Source organism: Pseudophryne corroboree, chromosome 4 (assembly GCF_028390025.1).
Source record: "Pseudophryne corroboree isolate aPseCor3 chromosome 4, aPseCor3.hap2, whole genome shotgun sequence".
In the NCBI taxonomy this organism is placed as follows: domain Eukaryota; kingdom Metazoa; phylum Chordata; class Amphibia; order Anura; family Myobatrachidae; genus Pseudophryne; species Pseudophryne corroboree.
Window position 1 is genome coordinate 194,422,451 of NC_086447.1, and position 17,546 is coordinate 194,439,996.

At 45.8% G+C, this 17,546-nt stretch overlaps 1 protein-coding gene across 6 annotated transcripts in view; it reads right to left on the reverse strand.

The window, feature by feature from the left end:
* The window catches only part of YEATS2 (YEATS domain containing 2), a 300,282-nt gene that overhangs the window by 103,188 nt on the left and 179,548 nt on the right, over positions 1 to 17,546 (reverse strand). For all 6 annotated transcript variants that reach the window (XM_063915696.1, XM_063915693.1, XM_063915695.1 and 3 more), the window contains one exon: positions 5,621 to 5,776. In XM_063915696.1, the coding sequence (XP_063771766.1) occupies positions 5,621 to 5,776 (156 nt within the window). The remainder of the gene's footprint in view (positions 1 to 5,620; positions 5,777 to 17,546) is intronic.

The window sequence follows — 17,546 nt, forward strand, 5'->3', positions numbered from 1 at the left end:
GAGTGAGCCCACTGCGCGCTGTAATTTTTGAGACGGCCCCCCACTGTCCCCGAGTCCGCTTGAGAGGCCCCAGCGTCATGCTGAGGTTTTTGCAGGAGCCGGGGAGGGCTTCTGTTCCTGGGAAGGAGCTGCCTGTTGGTGTCTCTTCCCTCTTCCTCTGCCTCGTGGCAGGTACGACAAGCCCTTTGCTCTCTTATTTTTGTAGGAGCGAAAAGGCTGCGGTTGAAAGGTCGGTGCCTTTCTCTGTTGGGGAGTGACTTGAGGTAAAAAAGTGGATTTCCCGGCAGTAGCCGTGGCCACCAAGTCTGATAGACCAACTCCAAATAACTCCTCCCCTTTATACGGCAAAACCTCCATGTGACGTTTTGAATCCGCATCGCCTGTCCACTGTCGTGTCCATAAGGCTCTTCTGGCTGAAATGGACATAGCACTCACCCGAGATGCCAGTGTGCAAATATCCCTCTGTGCATCACGCATATAGATAAATGCATCCTTTATTTGTTCTAACGACAGTAAAACATTGTCCCTATCTAGGGTATCAATATTTTCAATCAGGGATTCTGACCAAACTACTCCAGCACTGCACATCCAGGCAGTTGCTATAGCTGGTCGTAGTATAACACCTGCATGTGTGTATATATTCTTTTGAATAACTTCCATCTTTCTATCTGATGGATCCTTAAGTGCGGCCGTCTCAGGAGAGGGTAACGCCACTTGTTTGGATAAGCGTGTGAGCGCCTTGTCCACCTTAGGGGGTGTTTCCCAGCGCGCCCTAACCTCTGGCGGGAAAGGGTATAATGCCAATAACTTTTTTGAAATTATCAACTTTTTATCAGGAGCAACCCACGCTTCATCACACACGTCATTTAATTCTTCTGATTCAGGAAAAACTGTTTGTAGTTTTTTCACACCATACATAATACCCTGTTTTACGGTATCTGTAGTATCAGCTAAATGTAACGTCTCCTTCATTGCCAAAATCATATAACGTGTGGCCCTACTGGAAAATACGTTTGAATTTCTACCGTCGTCACTGGAATCAGTGCCCGTGTCTGGGTCTGTGTCGACCGACTGAGGCAAAGGGCGTTTTACAGCCCCTGACGGTGTTTGAGGCGCCTGGACAGGCATTAATTGATTGTCCGGCCGCCTCATGTCCTCAACTGACTGTTTAAGGGAAGATAAACCATCACGTAATTCCACAAATAAAGGCATCCATTCTGGTGTCGACCCCCTGGGGGGTGACATCTGCATATTTGGCAATTGCTCCGCCTCCACACCAATATCGTCCTCATACATGTCGACACCACGTACCGACACACACCGCAAACTCACAGGGAATGCTCTAATGAAGACAGGACCCACTAGCCCTTTTGGGGAGACAGAGGGAGAGTCTGCCAGCACACACCACAAAGCGCTATATATACAAGGGATATCCTTATATTAAGTGCTCCCTTATAGCTGCTTTAATATATATATATATAGCCATTAATGTGCCCCCCCTCTCTGTTTTACCCTGTTTCTGTAGTGCAGTGCAGGGGAGAGACCTGGGAGCCGTTCTGACCAGCGGAGCTGTGACAGAAAATGGCGCCGTGTGCTGAGGAGATAGGCCCCGCCCCTTTTTCGGCGGGTTCTTCTCCCGCTATTTTTCCAGTCAGGCAGGGGTTAAATATCTCCATATAGCCCCTATGGGCTATATGTGAGGTATTTTTAGCCTTGTATAAGGTTTATATTTGCCTCTCAGAGCGCCCCCCCCCAGCGCTCTGCACCCTCAGTGACTGCCCAGTGAAGTGTGCTGAGAGGAAAATGGCGCACAGCTGCAGTGCTGTGCGCTACCTTATGAAGACTGAGGAGTCTTCAGCCGCCGGTTTCCGGACCTCTTCACGCTTCAGCATCTGCAAGGGGGTCGGCGGCGCGGCTCCGGGACCGGACTCCACGGCTGGGCCTGTGTTCGATCCCTCTGGAGCTAATGGTGTCCAGTAGCCAAGCAGCAAATCCACTCTGCATGCAGGTGAGTTTACTACTTTCCCCCTAAGTCCCACGTTGCAGTGATCCTGTTGCCAGCAGGACTCACTGTAAAGAAAAAAACCTAAACTAAACTTTCTCTAAGCAGCTCTTTAGGAGAGCCACCTAGATTGCACCCTTCTCGTTCGGGCACAAAATCTAACTGGAGTCTGGAGGAGGGTCATAGGGGGAGGAGCCAGTGCACACCACCTGACCTAGTAAAGCTTTACTTTTTTGTGCCCTGTCTCCTGCGGAGCCGCTATTCCCCATGGTCCTTTCAGGAACCCCAGCATCCACTTAGGACGATAGAGAAATCGCAATGGTGGAAGACAATCGAACTCTATATTGTAAGCTTTGAACACAAAATTGCGGATCCACCCATCTGTGGATGCCCACAACTGATGAGCCGAGATGGGCTGGAAGCCCATTATGCCACTGGCTTGTCGGTGGTCTTCGTGTCCTGAAGACAGTTAGTGGTTTGTTGAAACCATGTACTCTACCACGTCTACTATGTGGTTGTTCCTGTAGCACGGCCTCTAAAAGGACTGAGGTCTAAAGGATAGTACGGCAGTACGGATGGTGTAATGGTTAGCATTACTGCCTCACAGCACTGAGGTCATGGGTTCGATTCCCACCATGGCCCAAAACTGTGCGGAGTTTGTATATTCTCCCCGTACTTGCGTGGGTTTCCTCCGGGTACTCCGGTTTCCTCCCACAATCCAAAAATATACTGGTAGGTTAATTGGCTCCTTACAAAATTAACCCTAGTGTGATTGTGTATACATGGGGTACGGAATATAGATTGTAAGCTCCACTGTGGCAGGGACTGATGTGAATGGTCAAAATATTCTCTGTAAAGCGCTGCGGAATATGTGTGCGCTATATAAATAACTGATAAGAAGAAATAAGAAATATGAACGCTGTCCTGAGTATTTCCATTTAGGAATTTGTGTAGGCAATGGTAGGAAACCAGATTCCCCCCCCTCCCCGTGGCCTGCAAAATGCATTTGTCCAATTGAGGATCAAACCTCTAACCAGCGTAAGGTAACGCTTCTATTCCTCGTTTAGACTCCTGTTAAGAACGTAGCCAAAGTGCACGTTGTGCCGCAACTAGTGAAGCTGAAAAGCGAGAACTAACCTGGCCGACGTCCATAAAAGCCGTACCTAGATATTCAGCAGATTCACAATGAGATCAGTGAGAAGCATAAGGAGGTCTTCTTGTAGGCCAAACTTGAACTGTATTGCCTATGCAACTACAGCCTTGTTAACCCAAACCCCCACCAAAGCAGGTTTAAGCAACACCCCTACTGCTGTATACACTGACTTTAGCATAGCTTCTAGGGTCTGCTCCGATGGTTATTTAAACGTCGTAGCAGCTGGAGTCTTGACATGTATCAGCTGCTTATTAAGAGATGCTGAATAAGGAAAACACAACGGAGTTCCCTGTTTAGCAACAATACGTCATCATTGGAAAAATGTTCTTCAGTCTTCGTAAACTTTAGAACCTGACGTACTGCCCTGATGAGATTATCAATGGCTGGGCTTGCAGCAACCTCACTAGCTGACTCCTGGCCCAATGCCCTCTCCTCACGTTCCTCTTGCGATATGAGGTCTGTCATTAAATCGTCAGAAAGCAACATAGCTGAAACTGTCAAGTTAGAAAACAAAAATAAAGATTTTTCGGAATTGAGCTAGACCTGGACCTTCCTTCTGACCTCTTCGGAGGAATTCTAGCCTCAGATCTAGCTGCCTGACACTCTGCAGCGGCCAATTCCGATTGTAAACCAGTAATTACATGTGCCAGCATCCCCCAAGGAGGATCAGGGTAACGGTCCGTACTTGTAGTCGTATTTGCAAGACATACTGTGCATGTGGTAGTCTGACAGACATTGCAGAAGAGCTGCTTGTTTGATTTTGCATTAGCCTTACTCATTACGTACACAGAGAGACAAGTAGAGAAGGACAGACAAGTCCCTTGACTTATTACCACGTAAGTAAAATGTGCATAAATCCGCAGTGCAGTGCACATGGGATAAACTACAATAATGAGACCTGTGCTGTCCAAAAATTCCTACTAACACCCCTGCTCCTCCAGTGGCTGAGTGTTGTAGGGCAGCAAACTTCCTTGAAGAAGAACCAGGAAGTAAGGTTAAAATGGCGTCCAGCCATGTGCTTGTCTATTGCAAGATAAGCCTTTACAATGTTAGATACATGAATATATATTATATACAGACATACATATAGATGGGTCCACGTTTATCTTGGCCTTTAATAGGATTAACTGAGACTGGCCAATTGGACTTAATCCCCTGCTGTATTGTTCTCTGTATTGTATTGCAGCTGAGAACAATAGATGAAGGGTTTATGCTAATAAGTCATGTTGTGCCTAGGTGCAGAATACTAGTCAAGATAACCGTGGACCCTTCTGTACATTCATATATCTATATACATAAATATACACATACACACACATATACTTACTTATATCACCTACACCAACATATACATGTAACATAGGCTTAAGAGCCTTATAGTGCCCAGCAGTCATGAAAATAACTTGGACCCCCTTCCACAGGCTTAATAGCCTGAGCCGCGTGCTGCATTAAAATGCAGCTTAATTATGGGGCCTCCCTGCGTGCATTCCCCCCCCCCCCCCCCTCCCCTCATGTCGGACCGCGGCAGCATTGAGAGCTGTCCACGGTCAGCCTCCCACCTCTCCCCCTTCTGCAGACAGAGCCGCTGGAGCCGCCGTCCGCGGCTCCGGAGGGTAGCGGCTAGCAGAAGCTAACCGGGGGAGGGAGGGGGGAAGCGGCGGCGGTAATGTGGAGCCGGAGACTGGGGAGCAGCGAGGGCTTGGAGCCCAGCGGCGGCTGCTATGTAGTCCGCTGCTGGGAAAGGCAGGAGGGAGACAGTGAAAATATAATCATAAAACATGCAGTTCCCACATGGCTCTCACCCCCGCAATACAGCCAGTGAGCGGCAGCTTGGCGCCCAGCGTCGGCTGCTGTGCAGTCCGCGGCTGGGCAGGGCAGCAGGGAGAGATGAAAAGTCTAAAAAATAAAACCTACGTGATGGACCCCTATGTGGGGACCCCTATGTGAGGGGTCCCCACACACGGCGCCCCTCACCCCCAGCCATACACAGCAAGTGAGCGGCGGCAGTATAAGCTGCCTAACCGCTCATTACCTGATCCCAGTGGAGGCTATGATGGGGCTTCTCTTCTAAGCACTGTCCAGCTCCATTATGCAGCTTTAGGTTGCAATCAGCTCTGCCAATTGTGGTCTATGGCGGGGCCCCTCTGACGAGCACCGACAAGCCACCAGCTGCACTCAGCAGCACCAACAATCCTGGACCCATGCTTCTTTATAAGCTGTGAAGGGATTGAAGAGAAAAAATTAAAAATAAAAAAGAAATAGAAGAAACTGTGGAACCTCGTCCACTCGTACCTTCCCGACGGAGGCACAGAAAAATACTGAAGTCTCTATGGGAGTATGGAGGGGGTGGAGAGTTACTAATTTAAATATTTAAATGTGCCTATCCCGGCTAACGCCCCGTCCATATCCCAAGAGTACTCCAGTTACCCCTAGTGGATGAAAAAGAAACATACATAGTGAAATACCTTAGCGCTCTCAGCAGCATTTACGCTCTTCTGGGGGGACACTGCAATCATTTGGTTGCTCTTCACGGTGACAATTTGCTGGAAAGATGGCTGCGATGTTGAAGGAGTTTCTGGTTGTTGCTGAGAACCTTCCACAGGCTCCTGTTTTATGATCACCTGTAATAAAAAACAACAAACAAACATACATTATACATATATGCCAAAGAGGCGTGTGTCCAAAGGTCAGAAATCATAACCGCTCATGTGCGTGTGTTCCAAAGCCAGAGAGAGGCTTGGAAGAAGCACACTGCGCATGCACAGGTGAGACGCCGCAAACTTTAAAATGGGAAATCACTGCAATTAAATACACTACTTCTGAGGAAGCCGTGGATGCCAACAGTAGGTGGGGAAACTAAGAGATGAGCAGGTTCGGATTTAACACCAGAATTAACGCCAGTTCGGTTTTATCTGGATTTTTCTTATTTGCTATCCAAAACACGTGACACCCGTTAGCCAATAAGATGCCATTTTGAGATCCAAGTAAATCCGAACTCGCTCATGTCTAGGGGAAATGCGTTAAGATTGAAACTGAATATAATCTCACTACACCAGCCGGATAGCTTTTTGCCCAAAGGATAATCTATTCTAATGTTGGTAGACCCCAGAGATGACTGCATCATAGTAATAGCACCAGCAGTCGGGAGTCTTATACAACCTGAGTGGGATCCTAAGGTGGCGAGACCCCATGTGGGGAGCACAGACATTATACATATACAGTAAAATAAATGGGCATGTTCAGCGCACACCTAGTGCTTATAATAGGTCAGTGAATGATTGTATATACTTAAAAGGTTGCTACTGTTAAATAAGCAATCAGGAATAAAGTTCATCACAATAATATAGTAAAATAGAGAATGTTTATTAAAATAGAGAGAAAAGATAATAAAGGTTTTAATTTTTAAGACTGATAGTGTTGGACCTGCATGAAGGTGGGGTACCTTGGCCATCGGTTTGCATATATATATACATACATATACACACACACACATACATACATACATACATACACATACATACACAGTGGGGCAAAAAAGTATTTGGACAGCCACCGATTGTGCAAGTTGACCCACTTAAAAAGATGAGAGAGGTCTGTAATTTCCTTCATAGGTACACTTCAACTGTGAGAGGCTGTATGATTTTTAAACAATTTACTTGTATATTCTTGTGGAAAATAAATATTTGGACACCTACCAAACAGCGAGATTTCTGGCTCTCACGGACCTGTTACTTCTTCTTTAAGAAGCTCTTCTATCCTCCACTGTATTAATGGCACCTGTTTGAACTGGTTATCTGTATAAAAGACACCTGTCCACACACTCAAACAGTTAGACTGCTTCCTCTCCACCATGGCCAAGACCAGTGAGCTGTCTAAGGACACCAGGGACAAAATTGTAGCGCTGCACAAGGCTGGGATGAGCTACTCGACAATAGGCAAGCAGCTTGGTGAGAAGAGATCAACTGTTGGCGCAATTATTAAAAAATGGAAGAAATACAAGATCACTGACAATCTCCCTCGACCTGGGGCTCTATGCAAGACCTCACCTCGTGGGGAATCAATGATCTTGAGAACGGTGAGGAATCAGCCCAGAACTACATGGGGGGACCTGGTCAATGACCTCGAGAGCTGGGACCACAGTCACAAAGGTTACCATTAGTAACACACTACGTCGTCATGGATTGAAATCCTGCAGCGCCCGAAAGGTCCCCCTGCTTAAGCCAGCACATGTCCAGGCCCGTCTAAAGTTTGCCAGTGACCATCTGGATGATCCAGAGGAGGATTGGGAAAATGTAATGTGGTCAGATGAGAGCAAAATCAAACCTTTTGGTATAAACTCAACTCGCCGTATTTGGAGGGAGAAGAATGATGAATGGCATCCCAAGAACACCACACCCACTGTGAAGCATGGGGATGAAAACATCATGCTTTGGGGCTGCTTTTCTGCAAAGGGGACAGGACAACTGATACGTATTAAGGAGAGGATGAATGGGGCCATGTATCGTGATATTTTGGGCAAAAACCTCCTTCCCTCAGTAAGAGCATTGAAGATGGAACGTGGATGGGTCTTCCAGCATGACAATGACCCCAAACACACCGCCTGGGGAACTAAGGAGTGGCTCCGTAAGACGCATTTCAAGGTCCTGGAGTGGTCTAGCCAGTCTCCAGACCTCAACCCAATAGAAAATCTGTGGAGGGAATTGAAAGTCCGTGTTGCCCGGCGACAGCCCCAAAACATGACAGATCTAGAGAAGATCTGCATGGAACAGGGGACCAAAATACCTGCTACAGTGTGTGCAAACTTGGTCAAGAACTACAGGAAACGTTTGACCTCTGTAATTGCCAACCAAGGTTATATTACAAAGTATTGAGTTAAACTTTTTGATTGTCCAAATATTTATTTTCCGCAAGAATATACAAATAAATTGTTTAAAAATCATACAATGTGATTTCCTAGTTTTTTTTCAGAGTCTGTCTCTCACAGTTAAAGTGTACCTATGATGGAAATTACAGACCTCTCTCATCTTTTTAAGTGTGTCAACTTGCACAGTCAGTGGCTGTCCAAATACTTTTTTGCCCCATTGTGTATGTGTGTGTGTATGTATATATATATATATATATATATATATATATATATATATATATACACACACACACATACATATATACTCATGCAATGTAGTTTATACTGTGTGTATACGTGTGTGTTTGTATAGCTGATACCAGTATACGACAGACATACAATGTACATACAAACATAACTGTCCACCAAGGTGAATCCTGTGGGTGCTTAGATAGCGGAAACATCAATACCTGCACAGAGTCTGAAGAAACGGTGACACGAAGCAGCAGGAGTCTGCCGTCAGACCACAGTTTAAACACCACTATACCACCAACGGAGCGCAGTGTTAGAGGATTTTCCTGCATGGACACCTCAGAAATCTAGCACTGAACACCGGAAGTAGGCAATAAGCTTTAAACTACCTCGCACACTGCTGACTGCACTTTAACTATATTAGACTTTCTGCAGAGATTATCAACTGCACCAACGGAAAGTACTTTTAAATCCAAGTTGCAAAGTAAAATTAATACCATATCCTGGTGGGGTAAAACGCTGTTAGTGTACCCACAGGATTGACCTTGGTGGACATTTATGTTTATATGTACGATGTTTGTCTGTTGTTGTATACCGGTATTAGCTATACAAACACACATTATATAAGCTACATTGCATGAGTATATATATATATATATATATATATATATATATATATATATATATAGATAGAGAGAGAGAGAGAGAGAGAGAGCGAATATACAGCCCGGCACTCCTCAGACAATTTCTGCGCCCCGCTGCCTTCATAGGATCAATTGATAGTAGAACAAGAAAAGGCTGCGGCACACAGGGTCTTGTAACCAAACGATGTGTATTAGAAAGTCACAGCATAACCCATCAACGTTTCGGGGTGTCTAGCCCCTTTGGCAAGATGTGAAAGTGAATGGAAAAGTAAGTGTACTCACCCATATAGGGAGAGAGCCCGCCAAACCGAAGGTGCAGATCCTCCCATGCCTCCGCCGCATGATGACTAATAGTGACGCCTTGTTCTGATATATATCTATCTATCTATCTATCTATCTATATATATATATATATATACACACACACACAATATATAATCAGAACAAGACGTCACTATTATCTAGATAATAGATCTACATATAAGAGGATTTTGGTACTTACCGATAAATCCATTTCTCTGAATCCTCTAGGGGACACTGGAGTCCTATACAGTAGGGGTGTGAAGCTTGCAACCGGAGGTGTGGCACAATCTAAAATTAGCATTGTCTGCACAGCCGCCTCCTCCCCCTTCACATCCCTCCTCCCTCAGTTTGAAAAATTTGACAGAGAATAGGACATGATACTATAGCACATGGCGAGGAGCCGAACCGCACAACATATCAAACAGCATCCAATAACTCTTAACCGAAAACCAACGCTGTTTGCACGTACTGTTTTAACAATAACTTTGAACACAGCAGGTTGACAGCACCGAGGCGGGCTTCCAGTGTCCCCTAGAGGATTCAGAGAAATGAATTTATCAGTAAGTACCAAAATCCTCTTTTCTCTTTCATCCACTAGGGGACACTGGAGTCCTATACAGTAGGGGACGTCCCAAAGTTATCCCCCAGGGAGGGAGTGCTGTCGGTGGCCTGCAAAACTAAACGTCCGAACTTAGAATCTCCGGACGCAAAGGTATCAAACTTGTAAAATTTCGAACGTGTGGGCTGAGGACCACGTCGCCGAGTAGTGGAAGCACCTCTGGCAGCCGCCCATGAGGCACCCACTGACCGGGTGGTATGCGCACCCCGTCTGAACCGGAACCTGTTTTCCACAGGAAATATAAGCTTGCCGAATGGCAAGTCTAATCCATCGAGACAAAGACTGCTTAGATGCTGGCCAACCCTTCTTAGGCCCATCATACAGAACAAACAAATGGTCCGACTTTCTGAAGGACAACGTAACTTGTACGTATACCCGTAAATCTCAGACAACATCCAATGACACATCCCCATCTGCGAAACCCTGGAAAGATGGGACCACATGAAACCCCAAAACAACCTTAGGAAGGAAATCTGCTCTTGTACGGAGTTCTGCCCTATCCTCATGAAAAATCAAAAATGGTATCCTCATGAAAAATCAAAAAGGGACTCTTACACGACAACTCAGAAACCCGCCTGGCCGAAGCCAAGGCAAGCAATAATGTGACATTCCAAGAGAGATATTTCAGGTCTGTTCTTGCTAATGGCTCAAAAGTTGGTGATCTCAAAAATTTCAACACCAAATTTAAGTCCCATGGCGCAGTGGGAGGACGAAAAGGGGGTTGAATCCGCAGATCCCCCTGTAAAAAGGTTTGAGACTCTGGCAAGGATGCTAACCGCCGTTGAAATAGGATGGAGAGAGCCGAAATCTGAACCTTCAGAGAGCCCAGCCGCAGTCCTACATCTAGCCCGGCCTGAAGGAAGAGCAGAAGACTGGATAAGTGGAAGTTCGTCGAATTCCACCCCCGTTCTTGACACCAGTTCATGTACCTCCGCCAAATCCTGTAGTAGTGCATGGCTGTGACCGGCTTCCTAGCGGCAATCATCGTAGGAATGGCCGTTCTTGGTATCCCTCGATTCCTTAAGATCCGGATTTCAATAGCCACGCCGTCAAACGCAGCCTGTTCAGGTCTGGGTGTAGGAACGGTCCCTGACAGCAGGTCCTCTCTCTGAAGTAACCACCCCGCAGGTCTGAGTATCAACTCCTGCGGGGCCAATCTGGTGCAATTAGAATTGCCCACACTCGTTCTCGTTTCACCCTTTTCAGAACCCTGGGTATGAGTGGGAATGGTGGAAAAATGTAAACCCTCCTGTAACACCCAGGAAGTGTTAATGCGTCCACTCCTTCTGCTGCTGGATCTCGTGTCCTGGACACATATCTGGGCAGCTGATGGTTTTGTCGAGACGCCATTGGGTCCACCTGAGGCAAAGCCCATCTCCTCACCACCCTGTCGAAAATCCGTGGATGTAGACACCACTCTCCCGGATGCATGTCCTGGTGACTGAGATAATCTGCTTCCCAGTTCTCCACACCTGGAATGAACACTGCCGAGAGGATGATGTGTCGCCTTTCTGCCCACAACAAGATCTTTGTGGCTTCCTTTAACGCCATCCTGCTCTTTGTTCCTCCTTGACGGTTTATGTAAGTCGTCGTCGTGACATTGCCGACTGTATCCTTACGTGTTGACCCATGACTAGGTCTTCTGCTAAGAGAAACGCATTGTAAACTGCTCTTAGTTCGAGGATGTTTATGGGTAGTCTGCTCTCCAGTAACGTCCATCTGCCCTGAAACTAATGTTCCTCTAAGACGGCACCCCAACCGCTGAGACTGGCGTCCGTCGTCAGGATCCTCCAATCCCAAATGCCGAATCTCTTGCCTGCTACCAGATTCCTGTGCAATGACCACCAAATTAAGGAGGTTCGTATGCGCGGTGGAAGTCGGATTCTTCGATGTAGAAGCCAGTGCGAACCTGCTCCCTGAGAAATGAGGTTCATCTCTCTGAGAGGCGGGAACCCGAATAATGACTTCTGACCGTAGCAATTTTTGAATTGCTGCCCGTAGTGCTCTTGCTTTCTGAGGGCACTGAGGCAATCCTGTTGTAAAAAACTGACTGTGAGGCCTCTGTTGAAATTACAGTTTGTATCCCTGAGAGATTAAGTTGTTCACCAAAAGTTCTGGTGAGGTTTTGGCCCAGATGTCCTGAAAACCTTCCAGACGTGCGCCCACCAAGGGGGACCCCAGGTGAGCTGGGAGGACGTCATGCCACGGCTTTGTCAGCAGGTTCATCCTGCTTTCTGGCTGCTGCCTGTGAGTGGCCTCTACCTCTGCCCCCACGTGCTTGTGTACCGAAACCCCTTCCTCGGGCTCGAAAGGACTGTGATCTAAATGAATTAAACGCTGGTCCCGAATAACCTCTCCTAGCCTGTGGAGCGGCTCTCGTAGGCAGAAAGGTGGACTTCCCAGCTATAGCCTGCGAAATCCACTTGTCCAACTCTGGACTGAAGAGCATCTCACCCCCAAAGGGGATGGATTCTACCGCCTTCTTGGTGTCATAGTCTCCTTGCCATTCTCTGAACCATAAAATAATCCGTATAGTCGATAAGGCAGATGCGGAGATGCGAGATGCTATCCTGCTAATATCCTTTGAGGCTTGACACAAGTATGAAGCAGATTCTCGAATGTGTTCCGCCAGTTGGATTTTCCTCCTCAATAGCTTGTACAATACGTCCAGACCATGCTCCCATGGCCTTGTTGACCCAAGCACAGACGATCGCAGGTCTCTGTGCTGCACCAGCTGCTACAAAAACTGACTATAACGCTGTGTCAACCTTACGATCTGAAGCATCCTTTAAGGTTGTTAAGTTAGGAATTGGTAAGATTGTCTTCTTCGACAACCTTCCTAGGGAAGCATCCACTACTGGTGGAGTCTCCCACTTATCCATTATACCCTTAGGTAGGGGATAAGTTACCTGAAACCTTTTCGGAAATTGAAAATGTTTGTCAGGTTGTTTCCAAGCCTCCTCCATCTGAGATTGGAGGGATTTAGGAATGGGAAACAGTGCTAAAGGCAGCTTTAGGGATTCGAACAAATCAAAATCCTCCGGCTCCCTTATTTCTTCTACCTTAAAGTTTAGGATCTCCTTTACCGCGTCAATTAAAGAATCAAGACCCGAGATTGCCGTGTCCTCTTCTGAAAAATTGGCGTCTAGGTTAGATTCAATTAACTCACCTTCCTCTGTATCAAGCAGAAGACCTTCTTCCTCCTCTGTTTCCGGTATAATAGGAAGAGGTCTTTTAACAGCCTTGCGCACACTCGTTTCTGCGTGTGCGGGCGGTGTTAACTTGATGAGAAATTCCGCCATCGTCTTTGAGAATCCCGCAGCCCACTCCGATTGCTGCTTGTGTGATTCTGCCATCTCCTTGGAGATTCTACTAGCAAGGTTGTCTTCCCATGACCTAGCCAGAGCACTGCTCCCAGGTTGAGCGTCCTTGTCTAAGCAGGAGTCGCACACCCCGGAGCTGCCAACTCGCATGCACTTCTTGTTACATTTCGTACAAACATAACAGGTCTTGGTTGCCTTAGACATGTTGTTTAAACCCCCTACCAGGGTATTATGCAGCGCTTTCACCCTTTAAACTAGGAAGAGAAAGACTGAGAGTTGACGGAAGCAAAGGTATCGGATTCGGCTGGAATAACCTGTCCCTTCCTCATATAAAAGGAGCAGGCCAAAATCTTTTTACAATTAAAAAAAAATAAAAAATAAAACACCAGCCGACTCGCAACACCCACACCCCAACTGTAAGACAGCTACGATGTTAGAGTTGGTATCAGCTTGCTTTCGTGTATTTTCTTCAAGATCTTTGAAACAGAATTCCCTTGAAAATATAATTAGTAAATTAGGATTACTTTTCAGGAGATCCTCACATATATATATTTTAAACCAGTAGAGGGAGCTGTTAGCATAATGATCTCTACTAATATTAATATATGCACATATCCAGGCAGTGCAGCAGGAAGAGCTATTTCTGTAATAAAAAACTTTCCCCTATGTTCTTTACTGGGGGGGAGGACCCATCCTTTTCCTCAGACTGGCGCCATAAATAATATTAAACATGGCCCCCACTAAATTTCCAGGACACATCTGTTTATGCCCTCTTTCCGTATACCAAAAGGATTTACTGCTATGGCTAGAACGCCGCACGCTGCCGAGAACCTTCTCAGCCGCGCGGAGCTGAATTTCTCTCTCTCTCTCCCCCCCTGGCACGTGCCGGGACCGCTATTACAAGGTCCCGTAGCGGCGTGCCTCCTCTCCGCTCTGCAGCACTCCGTTCTGCCGTCTCTCCCTGCACACAGGGAAGACACGCTGAGTCTCGCGCGCCGGCCGCTGTGGACAGCCTTGAAGAGGGGGATGAAGGCATTACATGAGACAAATAGAAACAAACAAACAAAAAACATAATAGATAAATATATATCTACGTAAAAGAACCTAGCCTAAGCTGTTACTTGGAAATGCAAAATAAGATATAAAGGAGCGCTGAAAACTAGCTAAGCTGCTACTTATATCCTCATTCGACCAGAACTCACTATAAGAGGATTGTTGGAGGATCTCCTGTGGGGAGATGCAGGTCCCTTCAAAAGGGATCTTTGTCTCTCCAATATAAAGCAGCTTTGTCTTCCTTTTATTAGGTGGACGCAGCACACTGTATGATTTTAGTTAGGAGCTCAGTGATCCCACGTGCTGTACCTCCAGCACAATTTTTTAAACTGAGGGAGGAGGGATGTGAAGGGGGAGGAGCTGGCTGTGCAGACAATGCTAATTTTAGATTGTGCCACACCTCCGGTTGCAAGCTTCACACCCCTACTGTATAGGACTCCAGTGTCCCCTAGTGGATGAAAGAGATATATATATATATATATATATATATATATAGACATACAGGTTGAGTATCGCTTATCCAAAATGCTTGGTACCAGAAGTATTTTGAATATTGTATTTTTCCGTATTTTGGAATAACTGCACACCATAATGAGATATCATGGTGATGGGACCCAAGTCTAAGCACAGACTGCATTTATGTTTCATATACACCTTATACACACAGCCTGAAGGTCATTTTAGCCAATATGTTTAATAACTTTATGCATTAAACAAAGTGTGTGTACATTCACACAATTCATTTATGTTTCATATACACCTTATACACACAGCCTAAAGGTCATTTAATACAATATTTTTAATAACTTTGTGTATTAAACAAAGTTTGTGTACATTGAGCCATCAGAAAACAAAGGTTTCACTATCTCACTCCAAAAATTCCGTATTTCAGAATATTCTGTATTTCGGAATACTTGTATATGGGATACTCAACCTGTATATATATATATATATATATATATATATATATATTGTAACACTGTAGGGGTGCAAGGTGCCTTTTCCTGGGGAATATGGCAGCACGCAGCAGCTGAGGAACAACACAAGTCCAGTTTCTGGTACAACTGACCCCGGCCAGTTTTATTGAAACAGAAAATAAAACAAACCCCAAAATAAAAATACCTTGCCTGTCCGGCACTAACTAAACATAAGACGTTCCTAACTGTCACTAAACAAAACACAGAGTTCTTCAGTACATACTGTATAGCTTACTTGCATCAGAAAGCGTGTCTCTCACACACAGATCCTGCAGCCTTCCCAGGCAGTCTGCCCATACTAATCAGGTTAGAAGCACTATATCACTCTTACACAGCTGAAACCCTGATTAGCCCTCTGTGAGGCCAAAGACCCGAACTGGGCCCAATGTCTAGAACTCGCCTTATCTCTCTCTCAGAGCCTTTACCCAGCTTTTACAGCAAACTGAAAAGGTTCAGACAAAACAAAAAGCATTTTTCCTAGAAGTTAACATTTTCTAAAACATGTAAGACAAGAACCTGGGACAAATATACCTGCCCTCAAACACTATCCCAGTGTTCTTGTCACATATCCCCCTCCCCTGTTTCGACCTAGGGGCCGGAACACTTGTAGCCCCCAAAAAGAAGATGCAAGACAATGCATCTGCGTTGGCCAATTGTGTTCCCGGTCTATGTTCGACAGTAAACTTAAAGTCCTGCAACGCTAGAAACCATCTAGTTACACGAGCATTCTTGCCTCTATTTACATACATCCATTTTAAAGGGGCATGGTCTGTCACTAGTCTGAATTGTCTACCCAAGAGGTAATATCTCAAGGTATCTAGTGCCCACTTAATGGCCAAAGCCTCCTTTTCCACAATGGCATACCTTTTTTCATGCTCATTGAGTTTCCTACTCAAATAAATGATAGGGTGTTCGTCCCCATCTCTGGTTTGGGACAGCACAGCACCTATCCCTACCTCTGAGGCATCTGTCTGTACCACAAATTCTTTTGAAAAATCTGGTGTTATCAACACCGGTTGTGAACACAAAGCCACTTTTAACGCTTGGAACGCCTTTTCTGCATCAGGGTTCCATTTCACCACATTTGACTGCTTCCCTTTGGTAAGGTCTGACAACGGCACCGCTGTGGTCGCAAAATTAGGAATAAACCGTCTATAGTACCCAGTAATTCCCAAAAAAGCCCTTACCTGTTTTTTATTCACTGGACGAGGCCAGTTTTGAATAGCATCAACTTTATTCAATTGGGGCCTAATCAGACCTCTGCCTATGGTGAAGCCCAAGTATTTGACCTCCTCCATTGCGAGGCAGCACTTCTTTGGGTTAGCAGTTAACCCTGCCTCTCTGATTGAGTCCAGTACTGCTTGTACTTTAACCAAATGTGACCCCCAGTCTGTACTGTGAATTACCACATCATCCAAATAGGCAGCTGCATATTTTCTATGGGGCCTCAAAATTTTATCCATCGCCCGTTGAAAGGTTGCTGGAGCCCCATGCAACCCAAAGGGTAACATCTTATACTGGTACAGCCCCTCCGGAACCGAAAAGGCTGTTTTTTCTTTGGCGCTATCAGATAAAGGTATTTGCCAGTAACCTTTGGTCAGGTCCAATGTGGTGAGAAACCTGGCTGTTCCCAGCCTTTCTACAAGCTCATCCACACGGGGCATGGGGTATGCGTCAAACTTGGACACCTCATTTAACTTACGAAAGTCATTACAGAAGCGTATGCTACCGTCGGGCTTCGGGATGAGCACTATGGGACTGGACCACTCACTGTTAGACTCCTCTATGACTCCAAGTTCTAACATGGTTTTAACTTCCTTAGAAATAGCTTCTCGCTGAGCTTCAGGAATCCTATATGGCTTTAAATGAACCCTGACCCCTGGTTCTGTGACAATGTCATGTTTTATTATGGTCGTTCGGCCAGGCAGCTCTGAAAATACCTCCCTATTTTGGATGAGAAATTCTTTAACCTGATTGTTCTGATCAGCTGATAATGTCTCTGACACCTTCACTGCGGGAAGCAACCGGGGTGAAGACACCGAAGGGCAAGGCTCCGCTGACAGAGACAACCTATCTTTCCAGGGTTTGATTAAGTTAACATGGTAGATCTGTTCGGGTTTTCTCTTTCCCGGCTGGTATACTTTGTAATTAACCTCATTCATTTTTTCCCTAATCTCAAATGGACCTTGCCATTTAGCTAGGAATTTGCTTTCCACAGTGGGTACCAAAACAAGAACTCTATCTCCAGGAGCAAATTCCCGTATCTTGGCACTCCGGTTATAGACCCTCTGTTGAGCACTTTGGGCCTGTTCCATGTGCTCTCTGACAACAGGTACCACGGCTGCAATCCTATCCTGCATTTGTGTTACATGCTCAA